At 36.3% G+C, this 16,804-nt stretch overlaps 1 protein-coding gene across 6 annotated transcripts in view; it reads left to right on the plus strand.

Annotated features, from left to right (window-relative positions):
- The window catches only part of CEP128 (centrosomal protein 128), a 133,568-nt gene that overhangs the window by 43,503 nt on the left and 73,261 nt on the right, over positions 1 to 16,804 (plus strand). For 5 of the 6 annotated variants that reach the window (XM_065063757.1, XM_065063756.1, XM_065063758.1 and 2 more), the window contains exons 13-16: positions 2,703 to 3,053; positions 7,432 to 8,082; positions 12,207 to 12,371; positions 15,940 to 16,116. In XM_065063757.1, the coding sequence (XP_064919829.1) occupies positions 2,703 to 3,053; positions 7,432 to 8,082; positions 12,207 to 12,371; positions 15,940 to 16,116 (1,344 nt within the window). The remainder of the gene's footprint in view (positions 1 to 2,702; positions 3,054 to 7,431; positions 8,083 to 12,206; positions 12,372 to 15,939; positions 16,117 to 16,804) is intronic. The other variant, XM_065063759.1, reaches the window with a different exon arrangement.

Below are 16,804 nucleotides of genomic sequence, written 5' to 3' on the forward strand. Positions count from 1 at the left end.
AAATACATGGCAGATAAAACTAACACTAGAGGCAATGTAGGCCCGTTGATGAATGAGGCGGTACTCTGGTGAGAGAAGATACAGAGAAGGCAGAGTTACTGAATGCCTTCTGTGTCTACGCTGCCAGAGGCTGTCCTGAGGAGCCTTGTACCCCTGAGGCCAGAGGAGGGGAGGACAATGGAGGACTGGGTTAAGGACCAGTTAAGCAATCTGGACATCCATGGATCCAGATGGCCTGCACACGTGGGTGCTGAGGAAGCTGGCTGAGGTCATTGCTAGGCCACTCTCCATCATCTTTGCTAAGTCTTGAGAAACAGGAGAGGTCCCTGAGGACTGGAGGAAAGCAATTGTCACTCTAGTCTTCAAAAAGGGCAAGAAGGAGTGTAACTTCCAAGGAAGTGATGTAACAACTTATCCTTGGTGCCATCTCAACGCATATCAAGGATAAGAGGGTATTTGGGGCAGTCAACAAGAGGTTCTGCTTAAATTTGAGAAGAAACTTCTTCTCAGTAAGGGTAAAACAGAACGTTGGAACAGACTGCCGAGGGAGGTTGTGGAGTCTCCTTCTCTGGAGACATTCAAAACCTGCCTGGACGCCTTCCTGTGTAACCTCATCTAGGTGTTCCTGCTCTGGCAGGGGGATTGGACTAGATGATTGTTCAAGGTACCTTTCATTACCTAACATTCTGTGATTCTGTGTGATCTCAAGCCAGAGCCTGTCAACTGAAATGTCTGTGGTCGTCTTGCAGTCTGGGAGCTGACAGAAACTTCTTTCAGTTTTGAAAAAAATTATGGCATTCACATCTCTAGAGCATTAATATGCCAGGTTACCCCTGAATTTACTAACTAATCTTAATGATGTTTTTAAGTGTTCCACCAACATAATTATCTTTTATAAAAATCTTCAAATACTTTCCTTCTGGCTTTAATATCTGATGTTATGTTGGTGGTGAATGAGTTGACATGAATATTCTAATACCTTCCCTTTGGTTCTGTTAGCAGTGGAACTGTGAAAATGCAGCAATAAAATTAATCAGGTTAGAAAAAACGGGGACCCGCATTCATCTTGTGGAAAGACTGAGAAGAGACAACATGCCACAACCAGTATTTTCTGCGATGCGGAACATGTTAATAATTGCTGTACATAGATATATATATCTACAATACATTTTAACAGCAAGCTGTTCTGAATATCCTGGGTTGCTTTTATCAGTAGAACCTCCATACTGTTGTGATGTATGTCAGAATATCATCGTGCTTCTGTTGCATCCAGAGCAGCTCACAAGAGTTCTCTGTGTAACTGATCTTCAGCCACCAAAGACACTAGATGCTCCTTGGAATCTGGAGTCTTAATCTATAAAGGCAGTGTTTCTCATCTGCATAGAAAGTTTTGTGGAATCACAAGTTTAGTAATTTTTTACTTGGAAGAGAAACTGAGATTTCAAGGAACATGTTTCTTTTTTTTTTCTTTCTTTTGTTCCTCTATGAAGAGCAACCTCCTGACATAGCTTGTGCTTTCTCTTAGATTATCTCGCTCTTGTTTAGCACAGTCACAACTGAGAAGGAGAAAATTGGATAAATATGTTTTTTGAAGAAAACCCTCAACAATCTCTATATTCACGTGCCATAGAAATTCTTAAAATATTTACGTTCTCCATTTCCTAGAAGGCTAAGATATGAGATAGGAATGTGAAAATAAGTGTGTAATCTGTGGGAGGTGTAGTTGTATTAATGAAGTGTGTTCTCTGGGGAAATTATACAACTATTTTTTAATGATGGAGATTTGAATAGTACATTAATTTAAAATGACATCCTCTATGGTATCTCCAGAAAGATGTGAAATGGGAAGTGATAATGGCATGTAAAGTCACGTGACTCTGAAGAAATGATTACCCATTTAAAAAACTGTAGAAGGGTAAAGGTAATGTCTGGTTGTATTTTATCAGGCTATTTTTAACTTCTGCTACATCGAGAATTTAAATCCTTACCTTGAAGAGGTATGGTAATGGTTTTTTTGTTGTTTTTGTTTGAAATTTAACTCATTTGGATATAATTTTGCTAGTTGTAGCTTGTGAGGTTTTTTGGTTCTTTTTGTTTTATGAATCAGGAGGTTTTACAAAGTTAGGCATGGTCATTTTTGCCTTATGAGCATAAAAATGCATGTTTAATAGTGAAGCAGAATATTAGTGGGTTTTTTCTAATGTATGTAACTCTACATCTAGAAAGACACTTCTTTTTTCATTTTGCCACCAGTGTAAGATTTACTCCTGATTATTCTGTAAAGTGTTTACCTATTGTTTTATTATTTGTATCAGTTGTGTCCAGAGCAGGAATATCCTACAGGTGAGCAGCTGATTGTCCAGTGGATTATCCTACACCTTTTTTCATGTCATGTGTACGAGTAACAAGCTGGACTGGTTGTCCTTGTCTGGAACGTCAGTCATTCCTGTCTGCTGTATTTTCTGGCACTACCGGGGTCTGTCACATGCAAGAGTGCACCTGCAGTCTTCTTTCCAGTGCAGCAAATGCTGTCTTGAAAAGATTGGTATAGTTTGTTGCTTCCCTGGTAGTCAAGAAAATATTTTATGCTATTCATATTTTAGATAGAAATGTAATTTAACATCACTGTATCTTGTTTTGTAAGGTTTCATATTGCATATCTTGCGAGTTAGAATTATTATGTTTTGCTATGATTATTCCAGGTATTAACGTCTGACCTGGAAAACAGGGAGAAGCAGCAGGAAAAAATGCTGGACCAGCTAAAGGAGATACAGAGTTGCTACAAGGCTTGTGAGAATGGACGTAGACAAACTGAACTCCAGTCTGCTGAGTTAGCCCAACAGGTTGAAGAGACTACCAAAGAAGCAGAACAGTACCTCACTGAATTAAAGCATTCAGAGGCACTCAGGCTCGAGACTGAGAAAAAAAGAGAAGATCTGAAGGTGAGAGCACAGGAAACCATCCGCCAATGGAAGCTGAAATGTAAGAAACTGGGTCTTGAGGTGGAAAAACAAAATGAAACTATCAACCAACTGATGGACAAGAACAGTCAGGTAAGATTGACTGTGGTGTGTTTTTTTTTTTTTTTTTTATTATTATTACCATTTCCATATATTTTACAAATGAAGGTAAGGAGTTCATTTATGCAAACTGTGACTTAAACCACCTTCCTCCTGAAGTTTTGGACCAAATTTTCTGGTGAACTATAAAACATCTAATAGGTGGCAATATTTTTTTAGCTGTTATGGAGTTCTACATTTTCCTTTTTATCCCATATTTATTTCAGTCTCTTCACTTAATCAAGGCTTTCTCCTTGTAGAGAAGAAAGTTCCTCCATGAATGTTGCTTTTACTTTATCTTTTCAGTTAACAGTTAGCATACCTTAATTTTAGTTATTTTTAAAGAAATAATGTGATGTTATTTTTTGTAAAAAATTTTAATCACATTAAGTAATAACCCAAGTTCAAGTTATGCATTGTCTCATGTAGTGGACAGTGGTCACATCTTTTGAAAGCAGGTGTTTATTTTCACCATGTATGTCAGATTGTTAGCAGACCATAATGCTGTGTGGCCTTTAGCACAACCGGTGTATTTTTTAATTCCATTCTGTATTTAAGCTTTTTTCAGAGTCTAGGCTTAGTAATGATTTGTTTTATTTCAAGTAAAGACAGCAGGTTCTGAAATACCCTAAGGACTGCAGCTCAGTTTGGATTTGATGTTTGAAGCAGAAAAGTAGATATTTTTTTGGTTTGAGAATGTGCAGAGCTTTTAGCAAAATCTGGATATTTGAGCAAAAAAGGCACTCTGCCTGCATTTGGGATGAACATGCTGCCAATACCTGCCATGAAATTCCTAGGTTTTTGTTTGTATACATAGTCTGTGTTCCTTATATTTTCGTACATTTTTAAAAATTGTTTTCATGTATGTTTTCAGCATCTTCCTTGTGGTTTTTTTTTTTCAGAACTTTTTATTTGAAAAAATGAGTTTGAAATTTGATCACGTAACATTTCTGGGTTTTTAATTTGTTTTTGTTCAGTGTGGCAAACCACTTATTTTTCTATTCCTCCTCCTAAAAATTTTCTCAGGAAAATCTACTGGGTCTTTTGTTTTGTTTTCTGACTTAGCAGAATTCCTTGACTTTTCCTGCTCTTAATGCTGCTTTAAAGGCAAGCACTCGCATCAGTGTTAATGCTCATCATCCTGTCTTGGAATAGTAGCAGAAGCCATCATTCTGTCTGTAATGAATCTGAGTCTCTGTATTTTCCAGTGGCTGCGTCAAAAGGTGCCTGTTCCTATAGTGGTTGGTGTAGTGCTAAATTTCATGCTGTGAGCGTTTATCTTAACTTACATGTTCTGCTGGTGCAGTCTACTATATTGTATGGCCAATGTTTGCTTTAACAGAGGTTCCTTCACCTCTTCTCACTCTTTTTCTAGTGATGTGCGTCCAATTTAGGTTACTAAATCTGGTGGGATTGGGATGGCTCCATGCCGTCCACTGTTTTGCCCTGCTCAAATATTGTAGTTTCCAAGGGGTACGTGGTGTCAAGTATGGGAAGTCTGCATTCATCCTGTGTTGTTCCTGATCCAGTAACCTATTCTAAAACTGGTACATAAATGTACGAGTGTGGTCAGAGTGCAAAGTCACAGTGGCGCTAGTAACAAGTTGAAATTAATAAACTCTAGCAAATCTAAGGTGTGACTCCTGGGGTTGCTGTTTCTCTCCTGAGCTACCTAGCATATTCCTTATTTTTTGTTATAATTTGCTCTATCCATACTCCAACAATTAATTCCATAGTAATCTTGTTGTGTTTGTTAGCCCTAATAGTAGTCTGAGGAAATGAGGTTTGCAGACATTCACAAAGTTGCTCATCCCAGAATCACACAACTGAGGTCCCTTCCAATCCCTAACAAAGATCATCTAGTCCAATCCCCCTGCTGGAGCAGGAACACCTAGATGAGGTTGCACAGGAATGTGTCCAGGCAGGTTTTGAATGTCTCCAGAGAAGGAGACTCCACCTGCTCCCCTGGGCAGCCTGTTCCAGTGCTCTGTTACTGTCACTGAGAAGTTTCTTCTCAAATTTAAGTGGAACCTCCTGTGTTCCAGTTTGAACCCCATACCCCTTGTCTTACCGTTGGTTGTCACTAAGAAGAGCCTGGTTCCATCCTCCTGACACTCACCCTTTACATATTTGTAAATTTAATTAATATTTTACATATTAATGAGGTCACCCTTCAATCTCCTCTTTTCTGGGCTAAAGAGACCCAGCTCCCTCAGCCTTTCATCATAAGGGAGATGCTCCACTCCCTTAGTCATCTTTATGGCTCTGTGCTGGACTCTCTCCAGCAGTTCCCTGTCCTTGAACTAAGGGGCCCAGAACTGGACACAATATTCCAGGTGTGGTCTCACCAGGGCAGAGTAGAGAGGAAGGAGAACCTCTCTGGACCTACTAACCACCCCCCTTCTAATACACCCCAGGATGCCATTGGCCTTCCTGGCCACAAGAGCGCAGTGCTGGTTCATGGTCATCCTGCTGTCCACCAGGAACCCCAGGTCCATTTCCCCTGCACTGCTCTCCAACAGGTCCTTCCCCAACTTATACTGGAACCTGGGGTTGTTCCTGCCCAGATGCAAGACTCTACACTTGCCCTTGTTATATTTCATTAAATTTTTCCCTGCCCAACTCTCCAGCCTGTCCAGGTCCCGCTGGATGGCAGCACAGCCTTCTGGTGTGTCAGCCACTCCTCCCAGCTTGGTGTTGTCATTGGCTGATCTTCTACTTAGGTATATGGAGGTGTTAAGGAAAGGAAGAAGACCTGAATTATTTAGAAATCATGCATGTCTCTATGAGAGATAAATGAGAAGCAAAAAGTAGAGGAGAGTTGTGAATAACAAGCATTGGGAGCCCCAACATGCTCTGAAATGACTATTCATGTAGACATTTGATAGTGCTGTCTACCTTGACATTTTCTTTGTTGCATAAGATTCCTTGATATGGGTTTAACCTCTTTTTTGACACAAATACGTCAAAATGCTAGATGCAGTCACTTTGGTTTAAGCTGCATTTAAGAACTGTTGTCGGTATTTGTTCCTATTTCAAAAATCATCAGCATCTTACCAATGAGCTTGGGGTAAGTGTCACTCCCGAGGAAAATCTCTTTATTGGAAGATATGTAATACAAATAAATGGTGTCATTGTGTAAGCAAAAAACAAAACAAAAACAAAACAAAACAAAACATTATTTATGTTCTCAATACAAAGTTCTAGACAGTTTCCAAATGAGAATATAATCAATCTAGATGCAGCATTTGTGATAAGCTTCAGGGAACTAGATGAACATAATTTAGCCAGCTGTGAAATATACACACAATGAACATCTGAGACAAAACTCTATAAAAATAAATAATGAAGAAAAAGGAGAAATGGCAGTCTGTTTGCTTTGCTTTATGTGATAGAACTTCAAAGGGTTGATTGCAAAGTTTCAGAATTGGGTTACAATCATAGCTTGCAATTTTGTGAGATGTTAGAAATATTTTCAGACAATAGGTGGGCTTTAGAAAGACTGTTTAGATTTTCATTCTTTTGGAGTTATTTGGATAATTTGGTTAAAGTCTTGCCTATGTGGTTATCCTTGGTATTGGTTGACAATGAAATTTCTAACATCTTGTGTCTTTTGGAATGTATTTTCTTCTAAGTAGGGAATGTAGAAAACTTTTTTTAAAATTTTTACTTTAGTTGTGGGTGCTTCTTTTTTTTTAAGTCAAATCATGCAGTTAGAGTTACAAGACAGTTTTAGCAAAGTTGAAATACTGAATACTTTCTTTCAGAAAAAAAAGCCTCATAGTCATTACTATATCTTTTATTATTTTTGTATTTCATTTTGCTTTTTTGCTTAGATACACGAGTGATCCAGGCTTTTAACTGCTAGTCACTCATCAACTGTATGTAGTTTCAAAAATGAAGTTGATACACTTCGCATATAGTATTTTAGAAAATAAGCAAACAAGTCAGCCTGTGAAATGGACCTGTGGGTAAAGTTTGTATGACCAGTAGTATCCTCCCTGTATTCTGCTACAGTGTTGCTGTATTGTCTCACTTCTTCCATCTTGCTGTTTGGAAGAACCAGCAAAGAAATCCATCTGAGTCTGCAAAGAGGATGAGAAAAGCAAGGGATTAACCAAAACTATCCCTGCTTAGGAAGCGACATGATTTAAGGACAGGTGTATATTTGAGGTCACACATGTTCTGTGTCTAAATTTAAAGAAATACTGAATACATTTGAACTGAGGTAATAACAAGCAAAAATGTTGTCTTTTCATGGAACAAAGTGTGCTAATTGTTCCTTAGGCATTAGGAAAGTCTAAGGACTTGCTTCCAACGATTTTCTTGAATTACTTTAAGTTGCACTGGATTTCTTTTTCTTCTTTCCTAGGCCCTCAAAGAAAAGGATGACCTCAGAAGTCAGCTTCTCTCTGCTATACACCAAATAGAAAACCTTCGGAAAGAGCTGAATGATGTGCTTACAAAGAGAGCCCAGCAGGAAGAACTCTTACACTGCAAAGAGGTAGAACTGAATGAAATGAAATCTCACCAGGTATCTCTTCAAGAAGAGATCAAAGAAGTTCAAGGTACTGTAAATAAATTAGAAAATGAATTGAAAAAGCAAGTTCTTCTACAAAATCAAGTGCAAGCTGAAAAGGAAAACTTGGAGACAGAACTTGCAACTAGTAACTTGATCCATAAAAAAGACCAAGAAAGACTCCTAGAAATGCAAGCAGATGTAAAAAACTTAAGTGCTGTACGTGTGGAACTAGCAAACAGAATAGCAGAAGAGGAGAAAGTAAAAAAGGAATTACATAAGAGCCTGTTGGATCTCCAGAAACAGCAGGAATCTAAGCATGAAGAGATGACTTCAGCTAGCAGGCAGCTGAAGATGGAAAGAGAAGTTCACCAACAGGAGTTGGCAGATCTTAGATCAGAACTACAAAATGTTAAAATCAAACATGAACAAAACGTTCAAGAGCTCATGAAACTCCTTGAACAAGAAAAGGATGATGCAGAGGCTCAGATTAGAATGCTAAAGGTACTTGTTCTGAAGAATTTCAATGTCAGACTTTTTTTTATGTCCCCCTCCTATTGAGTGATGAAGGTAATAAAGCATGGGCTTTAAAACATTTAACACACATTTTATTGTAGGTCATCATAAAAGTTTAAAGTTCAGAGTAAAAAAAAAATGTAACAGTAGCAGTTTTAGACAAAAAGCTTTTCTTAGTTCAAAAGTAGTGAAACCAGTATGCCTGTGATCAGAACAGCTATGAACAGAGGGGGATACGTGAGGCTGTAGTATTTTAATGTGATCTGATTCTTTCTTCAACTGTTATTTTCACAGTTATAGTCGTGGCTGTGTTAAAGAACTTGCAGTGTTTCAGGGGTGGTGTATTTTTTAAATGTTTAAATTGTGTGGTGCAAAAACACTGTCATATCTGGAAACACTTTCAGAATGTGAGTAGTGATAATGTATAACACTTGTTAAGGTTAATTTTGATCTTTCTATTTTAAAGATTTTTTTAAATTTCTGTTTTCTGTACTATTTCTCAAAAAACTAAGTTCCTACAGTAAATTATGTAATATAGAATTTTATTCAGGAAGAAACAAGTTACTGTCTTTAGTTTACATCATTTGTTCCTGATTCAAGGCTATCGCATTGCAAAGGAAATGAGCATTTTAGTGGTGGCTTTAATGATCTGAATAAAATTGAAAAGTTGAAGTGGTCTAAGTTGCAGAATTAGCTGTTAACAGTTGTGTAAACTATACTTTGTACTTTCATTGAAGCAATTTTGGTTACGTGGTTAAATGTATATGTAAGAGAGTATTTTGTGTGTCCTAATAATACTAATAATTTGTATATTCATATTAATGGAGGCAGTAGTTTTGTAGGTAGGTTGTAAATTACCAATATGGTTTGAGTGCGCTTCTGAAGCACTATAAATATGCTTTCTACCTCAGTCCCATCAAATTAAAAATCTATTCATGTCAAAATTTAACCTTAAAAAGCTATAAAATCCTTAATCAAAGCTTAAGTGATTGTGTATTTTGTCATAAGTAATATAAGCATGTTTATTTCCTTTCTTCTTCTCACAAATGTGCAACTAGGTAAAAATGCATATTTTCCACGTTTTTGCAGTTATGAATTGACATTCCTTAGAAAAGGATGTAAATTTAGTGTATCATTCATGACATAATAATTGACAATAATTCTTAAGCAGTTACTAACCCAGAAGGCATTATGAACAGAATTGTTAATGGAAGGATCATTAAAATGAAAATATTTTGACAGGAGTGCTTCACATTGGGCATTTAATTTGTAATGTGTCTAGCGTTATTTAAATGATCTATCTAAATATGTGTGTGTAAGTTGTTTTTTTTTTTTTTTTTTTCTTGGACAATTGCATTGAAATTCAGACTGTACATTTAACATCAATGGGAGAGAAGCAAAGTGTAGTTTGGATTGTAGTAATCAAAAAACGAGTTGATCGTGACCATATGTTCCTCTTCTATGGAAAGTTGAATCTTGCAGAAAGTGCCTTGATATTGGTACTGATTTTTATACCTAAACAGAATATTTTTAAAAGCCACTTCCCTCTTTCATTTACAGTGCCATGACTTTCCCAGAATTCTTAATCTACGTACATTTTTGGTTTGAAACAGAGACAAGCAGAAGGCTTGAGGGAAATTATTTTTCTAAGATATTAGGTTAGGAAATTTTTTTTAGAAGTGTATAAAATTATAAGGCACAACCTTCTCTTGATTCAAAGACTGTAGGTGAAAGTGAAACAAAATAGAAAATCGGGGAAGATTTGGTGAGAACATGTCATTGTGCCGCTGATTTGGTTACTTTTTGTCTGAACTCATCATTACATTGCAATTGGGTTTCACTTTTATGGACATATCTTTTTTCCAAATTAAGGTAAACTTACCATGCATTTTATCAAATTCTATTTGAATATTGCAGTTTTAGAGTAGAGTTTAGGAAAATACAACAGAAAGGGAATTTTTTACTTTTTTTTTTCAGACTAGTAAGTTTTGGGTTTTTATTGTGCCCAGTAATCATGCGTCTTCTACTGTTATACTAATATTCTTGACCTTGTTTATGCCTCAGCCTCATCCAGACTTTGTAACTGCTTTTGGGAAAGAATATACTTAACCCTGTCCAGAGGTTGTTAAAGTTAGTGTCTTAAAAAAAAAGTCAGTTGGGAGAGAACAGGGGAGTAAAGGGAAGTTTAACACATTTATTTTATGAAGACTCAATGCCTTAGACTTAACTAGAGGAGGAATTTTGGTGAGTTATTTTCAGGAAACCAAGACTGCAGGGCAGTGTTTCTAGGACCCACTGCTGCATAGATTGTAAAAAGAAGTGACTTTTGATGCTCATTGTTCTTGCCGTGCTTCTGTGTGATACATTCTGCTGTCTGGCATTCTGCTTGTCTGTCTTTCTGTAGTCTTGCACTGGATTTAAAAATTAGAAGGTAGATAGGATTTTTTTGGGGTATCAGAGGAGGTACCATAGGAACATTGTATTTTGCAGTAGAATTGGAGAACACAGAATTCTGTACAAGATGTCAGTGTTCAGAGGGATCTTACTGTCTCAGTACTGAGATTCTGGTGCTTAAGCTTTTAATTCTGTTTCTGCTGGGACCTCCTAAAGGAGTCCCAACCATTGTCTCTGTAGTGCCTTTTTTATTTTTTAAAATTATAGATAAACTATGCATAGGAAATTAAGTGGTTTGCTCAGTGGTCCCCAGTCAGCTATATGTTCAGAAGGTCTGAATCTGACCCCTAATTTTGCTACAGGTCCTCATTTGCTTTAAAAATATCCTTATTCTCTTAGAATAATGAAATACAAAATGTGCTTATGCCTGACAGCACTTTCAAGTATTAACCTTAAAGGTGAGATTATGTAGAAATATGTATCTATACATAGAAAGTTGTGTATATATGCATATTTCTTCTTGAATTGTTTCCTATACACATACCAAGTGGGTGTAGTTTTCTTCTGAAGATTATCAGATGTGGAAAATGGGTTCAATCCAGATCAATTAAATGCTCACATCCAGATCAATTAAATGCTCACATCTGCCATGTCCATACTGGAAATAAAAAAAAAATTAAGTTTCTCCATTATGTCTCAGAAGTAATATAAGTGAGGAATTTGATTCTTGGATTATCTCCATCTGCATAGACATTATAATGCAATTACCTTTAGTAGGAAGTGAAAAGTTGATTTTTATAAGCATATTCACAGAAAATGTTTTAGGCATTGCAGACCTGGTGTCAGTAAGTCTTTGTGGACTCAAGACACCAAAATTCTTTCTCAGAATAGTTCTTCAGAGGAGCTTTTGTACTCTGTTAGCTCTGGTGTCTAAATTAACTTGTAAAATTTCTCTCCTTACCCTTCTTCCCCATAAAAGTTACATTTATAGTGTAATTGGGAGAGTAGAATTTTTGTTTTTCCTCAAGAAGGAATTTACTCTGCAGGTTTATTTTTGTGTGCAGCTGCATCCCACAATTCATCTCTTACGACATGAACTTGGTTTTGAGTAATATATGTGGGTTTTTTTTTTTCATTTTTTAGATAATCTAGAGAATTTATCGGATCTGTCAGTTCCAGTCAGTTATCTTTTCCACTGGAAAGTTAGTATACTTTATTCACTCGCCTATTTAGGGCTTTCAAATCCATTGAATTTTTTTTTGATTTTTCTCTCCAGTGTTAAATGAAGAGCATTAAAACCACACCATATTAAAAATACCAAATCTTTGCAGTTATTTCCCTGCAGATATTAATTTAACATTAGGTCCTGAAATGAAATGACAGTTCTAGACTTTCTGATTCCAAATTATTTCAGTAATGGAAAAGTTGCAGAAAGCAGCCTAAGATGATGTAAGCTGATGAGTGTAGCAGAGTTGAAATGCAGACTCTGAGACTTCTACTTGTTGCTTTTAAAACACTGCATAGTTCTAGAACTCTGTGATACATGTTTTCCATGTTCAGATAAGTGATTGCTCTTAATATAACTAACTTACATGTAAAAAATTAAATAAAATTATCCTTCTGTAGTAGTGTTCCATGGATTCAAAACTCTACATTCTTTTAATGTTTTAAAATAACCCATAAAGTGACCTTATAATCTGTTTTCCCATTACCATCAGATGGAACTTGTAGAAGAGAAAAACGTAATCAAGACTCAATGTCGACAATTGGAGAAGATAAAAATTGAGTGTGATAAATTGACAGAAGAATTATCCCAAAATGAAGAAGAAAATATAAAACTCAGACGGAAATGTGAGTTTGTAAAACAAGAACTTGAAAAAAAGGTAAACTTTAAATAGAAAAAACACATGTACCTATTAAAGAATATATGCAGTCATACTGTAGGATACAGTTTCTGTATAAATCAAAGGAGGCAAAAGTGCTTTGGCCGAATCATGAATTTTATCCCTCCAAAGATTTGCTAATATCATTTAGGAGCAGAATTGTAAGTCCTGTTGCCCGCCCTGTTTCTAATAGAGGTAACTAACAAATGTTTAACCAAACACTTCTGGTTTACTTCACATTTCCTTAAAGTTGCAGTGCAGTTATGAATACTTTAGAGCTAATTTGAGGTAGATAAGCAATGTAAGCACAGTAAAAGAAATTCTAAATAACTTGATGAAAATTTTATTCTGTTTAAATATTTAAAACATGGCAAGCTTTTAAAGAAATTCACATTCCTCTCTTGTACTGGCATTGTGTTTCTAAAGATAGACACTGCCTGCCAGCCATTCTTGTTGCCTGGTGTTCTGAGTTTTCTCACTTTTCTGATTCTTTCCCCCATCTCATTGGAGAGAGTGAGCACTGTGTGGTGCTGAGTTTCTGGCTGAGATTAAACCATATGTCAATTTAGTATTTTCTCATCCTTGGGAAAATAAATTTGTTTGTATTGGCACTTATATTAACATGGTACAAGAGGTTTGTTCATTCATTTCAGTTCATCAGGTAATTCTTCATCAGCTAAATAGTTTGAAACTATTTACATCAGATAAGAGGCCCATAGATACTGTAGATCCTTTGTGGCTTTTCCAGTTTTTCAATTTAATTTTTGATATTGTAAGTGAAGTGCACAATATCACTTAGGTGTTGAGCTTAAAATCTAATGGGCTTATTTTGAATGTAGGTAAAGTGACTGGAAATGCTATTAGCTCATTTTGTCATGCATACTTCTTGAATTTTCAACATATGCTGATTGCCTGTCAGGCAGTATGCTGTGACTATGAACCCTGAGAGAAAAATGTTGTGGTGGGTGTTTGTGTGTGGTTTGTTTGGTTTGTGGGTTTTTTTTGTGTGTGGGTGGGTGGGTTTTTGGTGGTGTTTGTTGTTGTTGTTATTGTAGTTTGTTTTGGTTTTTTTGTTTGTTTGGTTTTTTGAAAGTATGAGAATCTTAAACCTGGTATTTCTCTTAGCTTGTTTAACTAACAGGAAGTGCTTTAGAATTTCAACTTGTCAGACTAAGAAGTTGTTCCTCAAATGAAAATTCAAAATGGATTTTTCCTAGATTGGGGATTTAGTGTTATAATTATTAAGGAAGTGTGTTTGCAGGACTGTACATAGTCTTCTGCAGTCATAAATTAGCTCCAACGTTACCTAATATTGGGAAGATAGAGCTTTTGGACTGAGTTGATCTTTTATCTCCAAGGTGAAAAACAATGGAGAATCTTTTAAGTACACAATCATGTGGTCTCAACCGTTAAAGGTATTAATAAATGCAGATGGAGAATTCCACCTGATTGCATTAATTGGTTAACTTAGGAGTGTATTTACTATTGTGGTTTTATTGGGGGTCAGAAGGGGTGTTAGGCTGGTACAAGTGATAATATTACCTCTGGAGAAATCTCGTGGTAGCTGACATATTGTGTTAGTCACAGAAGCCTACTGTGTTTCAAAAGAATTCTTTTTTTTTTCCAAACTTTTTATACTTCAAATGTCATTCTGTCACAAGCACAAATAGTAATTCAAAGAAATACAGGTATTATAGCTTGGAATTTTTTTTTTTTCCAAGAAAGGTAAAGGGGCAGAGAATAATGTTAAAATTTTCTGTTTCTTTTCCTTCTGTGCACTTCTGAGTAATTAGTGACTTCGCTTATCCTGTAGGCTCTGAAAGTAGAACGTTGAGGAGTGCTGGCACACTCAGAAAATCAAGTAGATGTAAACTAAACGAAAAAACAGTGAGTTAAATACTCTTTTAGTCATGGTCTTTGAGACTGAAATTTGGCATCTGATGGACAGTGTTCAGTTAATAATAGCACACAATACTGACACTGGAAGCAAATATAATACAATCTTATTACCTTCAGAATACTGATCTACATCAGAACTGCTATTTCAACTCCCATATGGGCGGTACTTAAATACCGGAACCTGGTGTATTAAAAATTCTTGTAATTCCTTCAGTTTGACATAGCTACTGTCTAACTCAAGTATTCTTGTATGAATTAAATGAAAAAAATCATGCTGCTTTTCAGGTATAGCTTTTTCATATGTGAAGATCACCTATATGAAAAAAAGTCTGTTTTGCTAATAGATTTAACAGCTATACATACATATGTATACAACCTCCTGAAAGGACGAGGAGATTGTAGCAAGGTGGGTGTGTTAATCTTTTCTCCCAAGTGACAAGTGATAGGACAAGAGGAAATGACCTCAAGTTGTGCCAGGGGAGATTTAGATTGGATATTAGGAAAGATCCACTGAAAGGGTTGTGAAGCATTGGAGCAAGGTGCCCAGGGAAGTGGTTGAGTCACCATCCTTGGAGATATTTAAAAGGTGAGTAGATGTGGCACTTAAGGACATGGTTTAGTGGTGGACTTGGCAGTGTTAGGTTTACAGCTGGACAAGATGATTGCAAGGGCAATCATCTTTTGCAAGAGATCATCTTTTCCATCCTAAATGATTCTATGATTCCATGTGTCCCAGTCACGGAAGTTGTATGTTAGAAATTACTTTCTTTCACGGTGGTGTCTCATGAGAGCAGTGTATTAAGATTTCTAATACATTCATTTTAAAGAGTCACATCTTGTCGTTGCAAAGGTTGATAATTGATAAGTTTTCAGAATTATTATTCTTGCTTTTCTCACCATTCTCAGTGTGCTTGCACATACTCAGATGTTCCATGTTGACGTGTTTACCCTTTACTGCATTACATCTTCCTGATCTCAGCAGCAGACAGGTGTGAACCAGTTTCCCTTCTTCTTACAAGATAGTTTTGTTATATTAATTACAATGCGTAATTCAATATATTTTGTAACAAAAAAGCTACTGGGTTCAGTTTTACATGATGGCTCTATCACAGATATAAAGGAAGAGAATCTGAATTTTAAAAATATATATAACATATTTAATTGTCTTTCTGACATTGGATGGTAACATAAAATGCTTTCCTCAATGCCAGTCACTGTCCTATAAGAAGTTCTTTGAATACTTTTCGTTTGAGAACATACTGACTGCCAGTGCAGGCTTCCTTCAGGGACCTCTTTTTGTGATGACAGGGATTAGATGCCTGTAACTGCTTCAAGGCAAAAGATAATAAGAGGGATATTTGTTGTGGGCGCTCTCTCTACTCGTGAAAAAGAGATTTATAATAGAATGTCTGGTTTTGACTCTGAAAATAGGCTCTGAGCTTGTTGGGTTTGGATGTGGTAGCAGTTTCTTCATAACTGATTTACAGAAGAATCAGGAGAATCAAAAAAGGAACTTATGAGTACTCTTAGAAAGTATTATTTTCCATGGCAGGGAACTGAACTGTGTGACTGAGTATAGTATAAGATTGAAAGATATATTGCTAATGATGTATGTTATATTAATAATGCAATAATTTATCTTTGTTTTGTTTTCCCTCTTTCACTCCAGGATAAACAGATCAGCAATGAAGAAGATAATTTGAGAAGGATGGATGAGGCCAGACTGCAGTTTAAGGACCAGCTGCGTCACTTAGAAATGGAACAGGAATCCATTCTCACCATGATAGGAAGTGAAATTGATGCTGCTTGTGAAATTTTTTCTCGGGACTCTGTGGAAAAATTCAAAGTAATTCTAAGTTTTAATAATGCTGCAGATTTTGTTGTTTTCTTAATGAATGTTTGTGGCAGAATTTGCATGCATTGTTGTCACCTATCACTTAATTGGTATAGATAATTTATGGACAGTGGGATTATGGATATTTAGATTTAGATGGTACAGATGCACATTGCTAGGTATTAGAATGGGATACTATCAAGATCTGCCCATGTGTTAATCAGCAATGCTTTCTTTTGACAGTATTTTTTGGTGAGAAATAGTTCTCCTTTTGTTTGCTTGTGTGAAAGGACCTTACATCAGCCAGAATTTTGAGTCAAGTTTTCCTAGGCCGCCTCCTTAGAGATGGGAAATCTCCAAGAAAGACCTAAAATGCTTATAAAATTGGGAAAAAAGAAAGAAAGGTTTTTATTAAAAACTCATTTAGATGCACCCCTTTCCCCTCCCCCCCCTTTTTTTTTAAGTAGAGAAATAAATGCTGGAAGTGAAAAAAAAAAAATTATAACTTCCTTGTGCACAGTAGGTCCTTGTATCCAGAAAACTCAAAGTTTCAGGAAACTTGTAGCTTGCTGTAACTTTTTTTCCCTTCCTTTACTACTTCTTCTGCAGCCCCAGTAGCTTTTTTCCTGAGCAGTCTCATTTGCTACCCATGGACAGAACCCTCTCTTCCTTCTTCCAGATGATTCTGCACGACTAATCC

The sequence above is a fragment of the Columba livia genome, chromosome 5, assembly GCF_036013475.1.
Source record: "Columba livia isolate bColLiv1 breed racing homer chromosome 5, bColLiv1.pat.W.v2, whole genome shotgun sequence".
Classification (NCBI taxonomy): Eukaryota; Metazoa; Chordata; class Aves; order Columbiformes; family Columbidae; genus Columba; species Columba livia.